The 16,684-nt window shown below is 35.1% G+C and overlaps 1 protein-coding gene across 4 annotated transcripts in view; it reads left to right on the plus strand.

The window, feature by feature from the left end:
- Positions 1-15,788, plus strand: part of RtGEF (Rho-type guanine nucleotide exchange factor) — a 30,642-nt gene extending 14,854 nt beyond the window's left edge. Inside the window, exons 8-10 of one of the 4 annotated variants that reach the window (XM_089651465.1) lie at positions 5,099-5,384; positions 7,421-7,621; positions 13,714-15,788. In XM_089651465.1, the coding sequence (XP_089507591.1) occupies positions 5,099-5,384; positions 7,421-7,621; positions 13,714-13,931 (705 nt within the window). In that variant the 3' untranslated portion in view covers positions 13,932-15,788. Of the gene's footprint in view, positions 1-111; positions 2,459-5,098; positions 5,385-7,420; positions 7,622-10,058; positions 10,373-10,402 lie in introns of those variants that run through there. The other 3 variants (XM_089651464.1, XM_089651466.1, XM_089651463.1) reach the window with 3 other exon arrangements.
- Positions 15,789-16,684: the final 896 nt, after the last annotated feature.

The raw sequence follows: 16,684 nt of genomic DNA on the forward strand, positions 1-16,684 counted from the left end.
TTTTAATCAGGTTCTATTGTAAATGTTATACATATTACCTTTGAGTTATCTTTAATTATTTACATACATATCATACTTTAATATATTTATTTGGTGTGGGTTTTTGGACAGGATACTGCCTGTTCATCCAATCAACACAATATAAATATGACAAAGTCACGAAATCCCCGAGAAAGTATTTATCATGTGACAATGCCGCCATCATCATATCCTTCGGCTTCTCCTTATGCCGCACTCTCCAGATATTTTGCCAAACTGGTCAGACTGAGGGTCATCACCCGATCAATATTAAAACAGCTATTGTATGTGCAATCTGGTATTCCTCCACCAGATTTATCAAAGGTCAAATACAGACATCATACTAGTCATGTAACATTGCGATTAAATGACCAAGGAGGGGTAGAGAGTGATTTTACAGATAGTGAAGACAGCGAAACAGAAAGTAGTAGCTCCTTTACGAGTAGGGATTGCTTTTCTGAACCAGAAGCTAATGGTAATGGAAAAATTGCTCGACAGGATGCTATGGATCACGGCAGCAACAGAAGTTTGACATCTGTCGGAAGCAGCTGTGTTAGTAACCCTTTTGGCTATATTCGATACTATAACGACCCCTCCAGATATGATGACAATTCCAGTGACAAACTGTTACCTGGAGGAATTCATGTGACCGACTGCACGCATGAAAGATTTGAAGGAATTAAGGAATTTGAAGAGCAACTCTCTCCTGAAGTACGATCAGATCAATGCCCTGTAATTAGAATACTGCCAGATAATTCTGTGGACAATAATGCAAGCGAGAATGTGAAAATGCCTTTGGCATTCATCAACCAGTATTCAGAAAGTTCGGATAATTCCAGCTTTGAATGTGGCACTTCCAAGCCATACATGGCATGTGAAGATCTGCTCAATTTAGACCAGAATATGGCAATGGAATCTATGGGGTCTAGCGCTTTTTCTCAGGTTAAACCTTTGAGGCAAAGTTGTCCAACAAAGTTTGTCGCTGATAGATTTAATGATTCCTCCCTGACATCTGTATGCACCCCTGGATGGCAGTCCTGCAATGATAACTCTCTTTCTAAACCTGAAGTTAATTCTGAGGACCCTAAACAGAAAGTTAAAGCCAAATCAAAAGCTTATCATGATTCCATTGATTTTAGTGACTCCAACAAAACCTGTCAAGTTGAAGAACATTTAGGCCGCAGTGTGTTTCACAGCCTTGATCCCCCTAAATCCACAATAAATCAACTGACCACTTCAGAATCTATATGTGATGATATGAGCCAAGAAGCAGTTAAAATGATCATAGAACCACCTCTCATGTTTCAAAATGTTATTGAAGTTGAAAAAGCAACTGTTAACTTAAGAAGATCTGGATTTGAAAATCACTCCCTAAATTCTGATAAGAAAATTCGACGCTCAACTGCTAAAGGTAGCGATGTTTCACATAACGCCGATAGCCCTGTTCCAACTGTAATCATGCGATCTAAGAAAAAGGTAAATGAGCCGAGACAGTGTGTCAGCTGCCACTACGCTACTCAATCTGTAACTGACATTGACAGTTTGCCAAACTGTGCTTGCTGTAACAGGTCGCGGTGCCACAGTCCAAGATCGTCTGACTCGGGAGTTGCTGGCAGTTGTAATATGGCGTCTCCTGAAATACACCATCGAGGGGATTCTCTGTATTCTCCAGGCGAAACACGATCTTTAAACGAATCGTCCTATCCTAAAACCCTGTACCATGATTACAGTATGTCGACTGGAGAAATAAGTAAATTAAATTATGCAAGAAACAAGCTGACGCTTTCTGAAATAGAAGCTGCCAATTTTGAGGCCCAATGTCCCTGTACTTCGCCATTTTCAACTCCGCGTACATCTTGTCAGCCCAGCATCACTTCAGAGAATGTATCAATCGGCAACATTGACTCAGCCAGTACTTCCGTTACGTCTAGCATTCATAATAGCATTCCTTATCCTTCGAATGTTCGGAAGGTCAAGAAGCATGCCGACAGTAAAAAAAATCCTATCAATTGTGAGAAACCGCAACTGTGTAGAAAACCCAGTAAGCACAATGAGGATGCTAAGAATGTACGGCAAGCTGTAAATCATGGCTGGAGTACCCCCGATGTGAGCATCCTGAGTCAAGCCAAGCCCAGCACCCATTACCACATGAGAATCTACCGGGAAATCTCTGTTCCTAAATATGAAGAAGATCATGTTGAAGGACAAAGACAAAGTAGAAGTCAAACCAATCCCCAGCGGAAGGAGTCTCGAGATGTCAGGAGTCCCTCGCAAGGAAGTTCCTCGCACTGTGATAGGCGGGTAAGATCTCGGAGTGAAGACCTAGCCAAGAAGTATTCCGTATCGACCAATGTGCAGACTGGACACGTTGTGTACCGCTCTGACCTGTATGCCCACTGGTGGATGAAAGCCAAGTTGCCTATTTCTGTCATCACCTCAGGCAAGGATAACTTTTCACAAGCACTGTGTTGTTATTTTAATACTTACAAACTTATATTTATTGCAGATTGCAAGTGTTTGTTGATGTTATGTAATTTAAACAGTAACGGTTTGCATCGTGATATTCAGTGCTTATGTATGTTTGATCATCCTTGCCTGTGATAAATACATGTGCCTTACTAACTGACCCGTTTTCCCCCGACCTAACCCTTATTACATGAAAATAGCAAAGATCCCGTGGCGGTGTTTTCATGAGAGCTCATCAACATACTAATGTCACTAGGACATGCTTACTTTATTGTACTGGTTGCGAAATACAGCATAAATAATTATGTTTTTATTTACCTTGTGCTGTTGAATAGTGTTCAATTATTTGTACACAGTAAATAATTATGTATAACAAGACAAGAGTGATTTCATGTTTTCAAAATCATCCATATACAGTAGAACCCCGTTAATTCGAACCCCGATAATTCGAAAAAACGCGTAATTCGAAATTTTTGCCAAAAAAATTTCCGCAGAAAAATTTTTTCATACAAAAATTTTTTCAATTCGAAATTCGTTAATTCGTAATTCGAAATTTATTTTTGTCCGCGCACGAAAATTTGTTCGTGTAATTCGAAAAAATTAGATTTTTGCGAAAATAAATCATAATATTTCGTAAATCTGAATCTAAAAGTCAGCCGTAGCGGTAAAACGCCGAAAAATGTATTTTTACGTGGTTATACATCGTCCTAATTAGTATTATTATCTTGTAAATCTGAATCGATTTACACTGGAATGTCATACTTTTTCAAATTTATTTCGAATATCCGAGTTTGAAGGGCCGAGAAAATACGTTTTACGCGGAAACATGTCGTAGTTTTACGAGTTTACACCAAATATCTGAATTTAAAGGGTCGGCTGCGACGAAACTCGGCCGCGAAATTTCGATTTACGCGTAAATGTATCGTATATTTACGAATTTATTTCGAATATTTGAATTTAAATAGCCCGCTGCGACGGAAATCGGCCGCGAAATCTCGATTTACGCGTAAATATATCGTATTTTTACGAATTTATTTCGAATATCTGAATTTTAAAAAACCCGCCGCGACGGAAAGCGGACGCGAAATTTCAATTTACGCGGAAATATATCGTACTTTTACTAAATTTACTTCGAATATCCGAGTTAAAAAATACAGCGCGACGGAAATCGGCCTAAAAAATTCGATTCACGCCGAAATATGACATATTTTTACGAATTTACTTCAAATATCTGAACTTGAAAGGCCGGCCGCGACGAAAAACTGCCAATAAAATTGGATTTACGCGGAAATATATCATATTTTTACGAATTGACATCAAATATCTGTATTTAAAGGGTCGGCCGCGACAGAAATCGGCCGCGCATTTTCGATTTACACGGAAATATATCGTATTATTGCGAATTTATTTCGAATATCTGAATTTAAAGAGCCGGCCGCGACGGAATATGGCCGCGAATTCTCGTTTTACGCGGAAATATGTCGTATTTTTACCAATTTAAATGCGGATATTTGAAATAAAGGGCCGGCCGCGAAGGAAAATTACCGCGAAATCTAGATTTACGCGGAAATATATCGTATTTTTACGAATATCTCAATTTAAAGGGTAGGCCGCGACCGAAATCGGCAGCGAAATCTCGATTTTCGCGTAAATATATAGCATTTCTACGAATTTATTGCGAATATCTGAATTTAAAGGGCCCGCCGCTACGGTAATCGGCCGCGAAAATAAAGAAATAATTGGTATTAATACGAATTTACAACTAAAATTCCACCTGGATTTGAAGCCGAGAAAATCGATTTTCGGCGTTTTTTTTTTTTTTTTCTTCATAAAATTTCGAATTACGTGGGAATTCGTTAATTCGAAATTTGATTTTTGATGTCCGGTGGATTTCGAATTAACGAGGTTCTACTGTAAATACATAATGCAATGATATGATGAAGCTTTAATCTAAATATGTGTATTTAACATGGCCAAAGCTTTTTCATCTTCATCTTGCATGGTTGTGAAAACTGTACTACATACTTAGTTACAAACAAACAAATAAACTATGTAATTATATTATTGATATCAAAGTAAAAACTCCAACTTTGTATAGCCTTTGGATTTCCCTAATGAGTTGAGGCTATTTTACCTCAATACCTGGTGGCCTAGCACAGCCATATCGACAACTAAGCAGAATCAGTACCAAAGCCATTACCCGTGATAATATCCTAAATACCTTTACTGTCGAAACTTTGTTTCCTCCCGTGTGCAAATAGTGTTCATTTTAGAAGCGGAAATGTTCGACCGTGCAAATTTTTGGTTATCGATGTGAATCAACTTGCAGACAACATTTTCTAGGGAACGAATGGGTTCAACAAAGTAACCAAATTATTTAGTTGATATCAACCGTCTGTTAATGTATTTGCAGTAAATGCAATTGTACTAGCGAGTGTCGACTAATCGCCGATAGTATTGGTAAAACCCTTCATCGTGCCATTGTTGACATTTTAAAGGCAATTATGCAAAATCTACAGCTACTGACTGATAAAATTTAAAAAATTTACTTTGATCGTATTCCTCAGTGTAAAAACTACCCAAATTCTGTATTAATCTGTTCATATCCTGACAGATATCATCGATGGAGATGGGAAACCTGAGCGGCGCGTCAGGCACGCACCATAAGCGCTCGCATTCCTTCAACAATCACCACAGCTACTCCCAGTACGTCCAGCAGCAGCCACCACACAAGGGCCAGCAGAATGACATCAGCAGCTGGCTGCAGTCCTCCTCGGACGCGCTCTCCTCGCAGGCCTCTTCGGTAGGGAACTCTTCCCGACTCACCTCGGCCACCACATCGCACAAGATCACCGCCTTTGAGTTTGCCGAGAAGCTGGAGAAGAGTAGTAATTTTCAAGGTAGGGAAATGCGCCAAAATAAATATATTTTTATCCTTGTATTGTATTAAGAAAAGTTAGGCTCGCAAAGCAGAGCGGATAGTGAAGCTGTAGATGATGAAACTAGAAACCTACGTGAAATTGTGGATTAGGTACTATGTATATCAATATTAACCCTTTGTCCACAGCTAATGCAAACATCAGTGGCAGTCGGTAACTTTTTGTTAAAGGGTTGCTGGACAATACATATAGGTATACCTACGTAGCTAAGTACTACTAAATATGCAAATCTATAGGCTAGCGAACAAGATCCAATAAGGAACTCCAGTGAAAAATATTACGGTTTAAAAAAATATATATTCACATAGATCAACAAACGCTGATTCCGAATAACAGTTAAAATATATATATATTTTTTTATTCTAAATAAAAGTTTTATTAAATATTATTTTAGAAACTAACAAAACACCATCTCATTAAAACACAACCATTTGGTTGGTATGACTGAATATGCTGCCAGTCTGCCACAACCAGTCTACGTGAGTAATATATCTATGGTCTAATATATTAGAACACATCAGGGTTGCCAATTTATGGAGAATTTCCCAAATTGCGGGGAATTTCAAATATATCAAGAATTGTGTTTTGCTAACATTTTTGTTGGGAAAATGCAGATATTTTGGGCATTTTTTTATTATGCAACCATATTGAAAAATAATATTCGCAATAATTTGATAACATACCGTATTTCGTTTACTTAAATAAAAAATTTCAAAAAAGTCGTTTTTAAGGACTGAACTAAAGAGATAATCTGAAATTCAAATATGATTTAAGATTTTCACGGCCAAAAGTATTTTTGCTATTTGTTTTTGGGGTGTTATGCCGTGTTGCGCTAACTCCTTCTTTAGCCAACGTTTCGGACAGCATTGCAGTGTCCATCATCAGGGCAGATGTGTACACATCATGAGATGTTAGCGCAACACGGCATAACACCCCAAAAACAAATAGCAAAAATAATCTGAAATTGACTAGATACTAGCTAATAAATGCTAATTTCAATAGAATTTTGTTTCATTTTGAAGGTAAAAGAATTTTTGGGGATTTTGTCAGGAATTTTAACATCTATTCATCTCTTGTGGGTGTTTTAGAACATGTGTAGTGGCAACCCTAGTCTATATTCACATTTGTACTGATGAAAATGTTGTAATGCAGGTATTTAAACACCAGTAAATTGTTTATCAGGTGCGGTCATGGATGCATTTTGGTTCAATACAATAATATTAGTGACGAGATGCTAACATTTTACCTAGTGTTTCTTCATTGTCAAAAGTGGGTAATCTTAAGAATAAAAAGTTTCGATTCCCAAATATAAATACAGCGACGGTTGAAAAAAAAACAAAGGCTTTCTGATGGTGACTTTTGTTGCATTTTAGAGAATCCCGAAAAATTATTTTAACTATCAAAACTAACTATAACAATAAATAAATATACTGTTATTTAAGTTAGTAGTTCATTATTGACAAAAAATAGTATATCAAATTAGCTCTATAAATCCTTTTTGCTCCGCAACATTAAAAATTACCAATCCAAAAATAAATATGTAGGTAATCGAAAGATTTACAATAATACAATGTTTTAATAATTTGACTTTAGTCATTCAAGCTAAACTGTCAGTAGGTAATCATCAGTTTCAATCCACTTGATTCGTAATAGGGTAGGTATGCCATTCTGTGCATTATATCCATATACATTTAAGTCGTTTCATTGTTAGGGTTACTTCCTGAGGATGCGAATTGCAACAGTGCCGTTAACGGCTAGAAAAAATAATTCCAAAGCTTTATTCGGAATAAATAAGTAATAATTATAATTATTATTGTTTTTTACTCAACAATATCAGGGATGTGCTGCCATGTATGGAGAAACAGCGCCTGGCACATGTATGTCATTTTAAGTCGTGCTCACTGCGCGGCTGTCATCTACATATGTTTTCGACCCACGCTCACAATTAAAATTTTCGACATCCAATATATTCTCTTACATAATATTTATATATTCAGGTTGGACGGTAAAGAGCCTGCGCCCCGCCGCCCCCCTGCGTCCCCTTACACACCCAGGCGACGAGACGGCTGGGGGGGGCGCGGCCCACCCTTACGCGCCCTCCCTACGCAAGGTCAACTCCTACGAGGAGGATGGCCTGATCTTGCGTGTCATAGAGGCCTACTGCACGTCCAGCCGCTCCCGCCACACGCTCAACTCTGGTGAGTGTAGAGCCTAGCGTTGCGAGATCGCCCGCGCTCACTCCTGAAACCCTGTCTCAAATCGAATCTTATTTTTTTTGAAGTCGTGCTATCGTTGACTCGTTTTTTATGATATGCGTCGCGTCGATTCGGTGTTTCTTATATTATGTACGGTGGAACTACTGGATTCAACTAAACCCAACCAAAATTAAAATTAATTTATCTTTTTGAAATGAAAACATTTTGGTAAGGACTAGACATCAGATTACATGCTCTCAAAAATACCAAAATATGTTTGCTTTTAACCATGAAAACTTTTCTTTACTAAAGAGAATTCTGTTCATTTTTTTACTGGTAAAGTACATGATAGAAGATTTCACCGTACGTAATGAATAAGACTCAATTTGGGACTCTTTCATTGAGTTGTTGGGCTTGGTATATATTAAAACCCTTTATTGATACATAAATGGCCCCAGTTTATAGAAGTTAGTTAAAACATCATAGTTACTACTTGGATTTAAGATTCTGTTCCCTAGAGTTGATAATATATTTCAATAAAGACCTGTATTATTGAGTGATTGAACCAGCTCCATGTTTTATGTTTTTGGATGCAGCTAATGGTTGATCAGTAATTATTACAATTAATTATCGAGTCTTAGTCATTTTGCAGGTTGTTAATTTAAAGTCACTGTGTGTTGTAATTAAAGTAATTTATGTGTTGTAATTTTTTCACTTCAATACATATATTAACCATTCAGCATGGTAATTAGAGTGCTTGTGAGGTAATCATATAATTTCTCATTCTTACGATGTTACAGCCGAATCGGTGTTACAATTTCATCAACTTGTGTCTTTTCATCTTGTGAACTTTATGTCTTACTGTCTTATCATTGCTTTCTCTCTCAAGAGCTGCATTAGTGGTGGATTTTTGTGTGAATTTTTAGGTTACTGGTGATCACAAGTACTGGGGTAAGTGATCCCCAGACAGAATTCTACTTCACTTAGTATACAAACCTCTCACTTAATATATATGCAATTTCACCCCTTTCCTTGCAATAATTCTCAGATATCTCGGCATCAAATATGAGAAGAGAAATTATTTTGGATAATAACCGTAATTATTTAGGTTTTCACATCGCTTTCAACAGGCAATATTAGCCTAAAAGTAATAATAATATGTACCTACTTAATATATGAAATCAGTACCTACTATTCTGTTGGAAAGAAAAAAATTCAATTATTAGTATTAGAAACCAAACGCACTGTATCACCGATGTACTTAAAAAAAAGGATTTAACTAGACTAGCATGAGTGTTTTTCACTAAATTAACAATGATTTTGTGTAGTACATTTGTAATATTATTCAATAAATATAGAACTTAATAGTTAATGAAGCTTGTCAAATAAATAATATATTAGATACTTTGACTAGATGGGTCCCCTGATAATGTGAAGGTTGGGTAGAGTTGTCACAGTTGCATATTATATATTATTGTAGTGGTGATGGTATGCATACATACACGTTATTTAGATTGGTGCACTTTACAAGCAAAATATTAGAAGATAATTTAAATATAGAGCATTCAAATAAAACAATTTTACTAGTAAGTAAAAATCAAATGAAGAAGTAACCTATTGTTGAGAGCTAAAACTAGATGTTTTTCAAGATGTTCATAAAATATTTCTTTAACATCATACCATTGACTTTTTAACTTATATATGTTGAAGCATTGTAACTAATTTTCATGAACAATATTAACCAAGCAATTTAACATTTTTAAAATCATCAGGCAATCAATCGGAGGTGCCATATTGCATAAATTATTATTCAGAATGCTAAATAATATTTATCTTTTAGAATTCCCTTAAGCGATATTTTAGATAATTTTAGTAAAAAAAACTAGATAAGCATAATAAAAAGATATTTCCCAAGAAGTTTTAAAATAATCACTGTTATGATAATAGCGTCTGCTAGAATTTTCATGGGCATTTTTAGTACTCTGAAAAAAAACTTTTTTTTTCGTTTTTTAGAATTATTATCTCGTCACATATATTATACGACTTACCTTGTTTTTATAAGAACATTTTTTACACTATGATAAAATACCATTTCAAATATGGGAATACATAGTCAATCCTACCTATTTTTTAATGTTGTAGGCTTATGAAACATATTTTTTACCAAATAGCCATTTATGGCAATGCTAAATAAAATGATCAGTTTTGATTTGCAATTCGAAAGTTAAGGTATCACAAATATTCACCAATTTAACAAGCATGCTTAATCTAATACCTTCTTTCTTTCACAATTCATACAATTTAAGTCCATTCTCCCAAAAATAACTAAAGTCTAATTCTTTCACTTTGCCTGCATATGAAAATGTTACTATACTTTAGGATATTAAAATTTTGCTTTTAATTTGATACTAACATGTTTTTCATCACGTGAATTATGTAGTTCCAAATATACCGCTGGAGTTATTCGAGTCTTCGAGGCGTCGCCAGAGCAAGTCGAGAAGCAGAGTGTTCAGTTGGCTTCTTGAATAAACGAGAAAAAACCATCTAAATTACTAATTTTGTAGAAACCGTTAACACTGCAACATTCTAATCAAATATTGTAATAATTATTGCTGTACTCCTTTATAAGTGATACATTTCCCAGGTAAAAAAGTGAAAATTAAACATTAATATTGTAGTACAAAGTCAAGAATTAATATATTGGCTCCTGGTAAAGGTCTGAGATCTGAAATATTCAAGTGTTAATTGTTTGTTCCATGCGGCCGCTTGTGGCGTCTTCCGCAGTGGACCTGGCCCGTTTATCGTGCGGTAATGTACAATCACACGCACACATAACTAATAAATCTCACGCTAATTCTAATTCCCCGCACATATCGGAATTCGATGTGTGCTACAACTTGAAACCGCTCAACGTGAAACTGAATTGCGGTCTGGGATCCAAAGTAAGAAGGAACCACAGTGCGCTACCTGCAGACTATAAGACCTGCGCGCACAAGGTTCCCGATACTAAAAAGCTTCTAACCGAACGCAAATTCAAGCTAAACCGCTCTAACCCGTCTATTGCGGAGCTGGGACGGTGCAGTAGCGACAGTCCTCTGCGGAGATCAGCCCCTGTGCTGGACATCAACCCTCGGAGGGTGTCTAGCCCCCTCCTGGGAGGGGGCGGGCTGGGCTGCCGGGGGGGACGTGGGGCCGTGCTGCTCCCCGCCCGAGCCCCCTCACTCCCCATGGCCTCGGCTTGGTGTTGTGGTTCCTTTGTAAAGCAGCTTAGAAAGACCCATCATTTTGATTAACCGACTGACTTGTGTTTATTGTTCGGTGGTCGCTTGTGCTCTGTCTCTGTACATGTGTGTGTGTGTCTGTTGGTTTTGGATAGTATTATTTTGCTGGTTCGCAAGTATAGTTTGCTGTTGTGTGTTCAGCTGTGGTATTGCCTTACGTATGTTACATATTGATATTATTTTTTAAGCGAGCGTGTAGTTTCTCAGATTGACAGTTATTTGACCGATTGATGCCTTAGAAGCATGATTATACTGTATTGCATTGTGATTATACCGAGAACTTGACTGTTGGTAATGAATGCTATTCAAACAACTTGGGAACTAACACTTTGACATAATATTAACACTATTATTTTTAGTACCTACATAAATATTATGACACATGTTTATTTTCTTAAAATACATTACTTACCTTCATATTTATTATTTATTTGAGTTGCACATCAACGAACCATATTATTTTAAGTGGAAATCTTTAACTATCTTACAGCTGATGTTAAAAACTCAGTCAAATAATGTGCCAAAAAGTAAGCCTTATTTACTATTAAAAGTATTTCTGTGATGGATAGTACATATATTTTTTCAAGACAATGCTATTTAAAATTGGCAATTTTATATTATTATTATTAAAGTTTGTTGAGATTACTTATGTTATAAGCATAGTTTCACAGTTTATATGTGAAATTAGTCGCAGAAGTTTTGCTGCCAAATAACTTAGTCGCAAAGGTGCGTGTTGATTTAATTGTTTCATTGAAGGAATTTCTCCGTTGTTGTGATAATATGGCGATTATTCACTTTTCTTAAAATGTTTATAGAAAGCTTGTTCACTTATTGTATCCATTGTTAAGTTTAAAGCTTTATTCTTAAATAAAATGATATTGTAATTGCATATTTAAAGTTCATATTATAATATACTGTAGACACTTTTTGAATAAATTGTTTATCAAAATGTTTATTATATCAAGTTATTCTTATACTCAATATGTATGAAATATTATATAAAGTAATGTAGCCACATTAACTTTCAATAAAGTATTGTTATAACGATGAACAGACTTTATATTTGCATGCTCGCTTCTATCCTATCCTATTTGCTTTGGGCTTGGTTGATGGTGAATTACTGGATTGATTCGTGTCTAGACTGGATCTGACTTATTTATGGACAAACCAATCAACAATCTAGTGCTTTGATTTGGTCAGTTAGTGTACTTATTACAAGGGTCCAGTGGCACTGTAAATAATGAGTTCCCCCCAAACATTTTCAGTGAATTTAGAAGAAGTTAGATTTTCAATAATGTGTGGAAACACATTATACACACAAGCAATGTTTGAAAACATATCAACAATGAGAAAACATATCAGCAAAAAAACTTATGTATCTAAACATTTTGCCTGTCGAAAAAACTACCAAAGTTTATCGCTGTTATTATTACTGCTGGATTCTTCATATATTGTATATCAGAATAACTGGGTTTACAATAGTTATAATGGGATATTTTCTTTCTACATATTATCAAATGCATATTTTCGAGAAAACATCATCATAAAATGCCAGAGCCTTGTAGTACACTTTACAAATAATTTTATTTATGGAATAAACTACTTTTTTACTGTGCATCATTTCTTAACTACACAAAAGTAGCACAGCCCAAACTATTATTGTGCATGAATTAATAAGTACAGTATGCAACAATTTATTTATTAAATATCTGTCTTTCCACAGCATTCAATATTAACAAATATATTTAAGATAACCGTACAACATCATACATTTTATGTTAAATAACTAGCAGTACCCCACCACGGGTTGCTATGACTCAGTTTCTTTGTGTAGATAGAGAAGCAATAGATGGCACTGCTTAAAAAAAGCATATTTTTACCTGATACAGGTGACATTTGTATAATATAGACAGAATGCAACGTTGTGTCAAAATTTCAAAGCAATCGGTGAAGAACTTTTGGAGATTTAAGGTTTTGAACAAACGAACATTTAGATATGATAGCAATACATATAAAATAATCTGACAGTCCAATAGAAGGTACATTTAGGATGTTATGAAAATATAAACTACATATTGTCGCTGTTCAGGCAAAAGTCACTGAGCCACAAAGCACATTTTTGAGATGCTGCAAATTGTAAGCTAAAATATGTTACATAAACATGAAACAAAAAAACTGTTTTAATGTTTATGTAAAGAAATTTCGATGTTTTATCTATCCTCATAATGATAGAAAAAAATAAAAGATTCAAATAAGATTATTTGTCTAACATTCAAATTTAGATCTCAAAACTTGCGAATATAGTTTGGTGACTTGCCTGAACAATGACGATATTGTTGATTAACGTGCATTTGGGTAGTGCTTGGTTACCACATTGTTGGTGGAGGTGATTTATTGGATTGTACGTATCGACTTCTATTATTTATTTGTTTTTGTTTCTTAGATAATCTAATAATAATTTAAGCAAAAACTAAATTAAATTATGCTAATGCGCTCTTATCCAATCTTATATTTTAAAGTGGTAGAGCATATATCCAAAACCTTTGATACTTTGTTTTGCCACAATACTGTGATATTATAAAGTTATCATTGGTGTTCAGTTAAAATTCTTGTGATTTTGTGGTATTAGTCCTGTGAATGGTAGGTGGCGGTGAAAAGTTTTCAATGTTTCATTCTTGACTTTGGTTGGTAAGGTATATTAAATGGAGTGCGTCCCTAAATTTGATGTAATGAAACATAATAAATATGAATGCTCTAATCTTGCCAGAAAATCAAAATTGAACTGTGTCTAACATTTAACCACTGCGGTGGCAGACTGCGAGGAGGCAGGTGACTGGCTGGTGCGGAGCCCCTCGCTGCCACTGGCGGGGCCCAAGGGAGCACCCTCACCCTGGCCCAGCCTTCTCCTGTTGCAGAGGGAGGTGCGCCAGCTACGGGAACAGCTGGAGGTGGAGAGACACGAGAGGATGCTTGCCATAGCGCAGCTGCAGCCCAACATGACGCTGCAAAACGCCAAGGAGAGCAACTGCTGACATTCGAATTTGCCTAATTATACTTTCCTTTTTTGCTGAATTTGTCCTGTCCCGTTAATTGACTTACTTGAACTAACTCGTTACATTTGTCCTGTCCCGTTAATTGACTTACTTGAACTAACAACTTACATTTGTCCTGTCCCGTTAATTGACTTACTTAAACTAACTAGGTACATTTGTCCTGTCCCATAAATTGACTTATTTGAACTAACTACATAGTTACATTTTTGGATCAGAGTAAGAATCATTGCAAATGTAGAAAAGAGATCTTCTGCTGGTTGTACAGGGTGTCCGGGGGTAGAGTGTGCTAACTTCGGGAGGTGATTCTACATGATGGTAGAAATAAAAAAGATAAATAACTTTTTCGAAATTCCAATGTTTATTTTCCCATGCAAAAATATTTTTCAATATGAGAATATTCATTTTCCCATACAAACAATTCATCTTTTTTTTAACCTAAAAACTACCTTAAAACATTATAATTTCGAAAAAGTTATTTATCTTTTTTACTTTATTAATCATGTAGAACAATCTCCCGAAGTTAGCGCTGACCCTCGGACACCCCGTCTGGATAAGCGTATTACAGTGAAACTCGCTTAACCAATCGGGTCACGTAGTTGCGTACCTGCCACCAAATGACGCATCCTCATAAAACTCGTTCTATCTTCTTTTGTATTATGCTCAGACATATGATATAAACAGTTATAGAGAGAACACCAAGCCTCTCTTTACATTTACTATACAGGGTGTCTGGGGGTAAAGTGCACAAACTTTGGGAGGTGATTCTACATGATGGTAGAAGTAAAAAATAACTTTTTTCAAAATTCAATTGTTTTTTTCCTACACAAAAAATCTACTTTTTAAACTAAAAACATTGGAATTTCGAAAAGTTATTTTCCTTTTTTACTTAGACAGTTTTTGCCATTTTTTTATGATTTAAATTTATTTTTATAAAACCTATAAATATTGGATAAACGATGCATTAAAGGTTGGCTTTAAACCACAGCAAGCAGTTTATATGTTTCCGTATTAATATTCAGAGGTATGATTTTTTGAATGAGCGTGGTCGAATCCAAAACCGAAAGCCCGGAAACCTCCACTGCTCAAGGCAATTTTTGTAAATATGTAAGTAAATAATAATTTGAGGAAGATTCAATTTAACGTTTTTTTCCACCAAAGAAGTAAATTTTTGTTTCATACATTTTTTGATTGAGTGTTTGTTATTAGCGGGGTATGACAAATTTGTGTACTGTAGAACTCCAGGAATTGTGTAACACCATAACCTCTATGTATTATAATAATATCAACAACTCTGCGTCAATATATTTATTTTAAAATGTCCCCTATAGACACAGCAGAACAGTTATTATTGGGTTATTCATATTACTTCAGTTATACCAAATACCCTTATAATATTAATAATACGTCCAACTTCTGACATTTATCATAATTTTTATGGCAGCATGCTACACTAGTGCCTCCTAGCGGCGTGAGTTGTGCGCCTTGTTTTTTCTTTCATACATTTGAATGGATTTTATGAGGAATTTATTATTTATTTTAAATTATAAACAAAAAAAATCAAGTAAAGATTTTAACCTGTTTTTTTTTTCTTATACATAAAAAATATTAACCTGTTAACCGAGCGGAACGAATAAATACCTCAAACGTAAACAATATCGGGTACGGGTAGGACATATGAATATGTCCTTGAAATATATGTTGCGCCCTGGCAAGGGCGGGACTTATATTTCCGAGCATATCACATGGAAATTGAGTTTTGAATTTTAATATATTTTAATTTTTTAAACTTAATGTTTCTATTTTATTTGTGTGATTTTGTTTATTGTTCTGGAATTCTTACCTTTTTTATTATATTCAATGTTTCCATTTTTATAATGCATAAATAAAAAAAATAATAATATGAAATAACATCCTCCGGGCGTGTACTGACAGGTCCTAGTGAAAGAGTTCGCGCCCGTTATATGCTGCGTAATTCAAAACGGAACTCCCCGGTTAACAGGTTGATTCTGTCGTTGATTGTTTAGAATTTTTTTTTATTTGCTGATTTATTTTTTATGTAATCAAGAATATTTTATTTGCTAGGATTTAATAAACTCATATTATATTTCACCACCTAACAGATTTTTCGGTATCCTGAAAACCACTTGAGTGTTTTTGTTGTTTGTAATTATTACATCTGTAAACAGCTCACATAGACTACTTACAGACGCACACATACTTTGTGGAACATTTTTATAAATATTTTTTATCGATATTTCAAAATACAAATTATAAGCGCAAAACACCGCCATGAAGCACTAAATAAATTCAATTTTCCGCCATTGAAAGGAATGTCAACGTCAATATGGTACACTAGCATCTCTAGCGGCCAGCGTTAACGATACTGCCAATATTTTACTGGAGTTGGACATATTATTAACACGTTGACTGCCAACTACGAGATAACTCGTAGATTGAGTTCATTGCTAGGACGCTGACTACGAGATATCTCGTAGTGTGTTTACTTGCCATATTTGCTAAAATACGATAAAATTCATAGTATATCAGCGCTAATATCTAATATAATATAGTGCTAATCAATGCTGGCTTACAGAACAGAAAATTTATTAATAAATGAATTGAAAATATAATTATAAAAAATTTATTCAAAATCAAATAGTAAAAAAATTTTTAAATTCTGAAAATTGCTTTGGCAGTCAATGTGTTAATATTATAGGGTATGGTTATACTGT

The sequence above is a fragment of the Hesperophylax consimilis genome, chromosome 4, assembly GCF_061612785.1.
Source record: "Hesperophylax consimilis isolate HC1 chromosome 4, BYU_Hcon_1.0, whole genome shotgun sequence".
Lineage (NCBI taxonomy): Eukaryota > Metazoa > Arthropoda > Insecta > Trichoptera > Limnephilidae > Hesperophylax > Hesperophylax consimilis.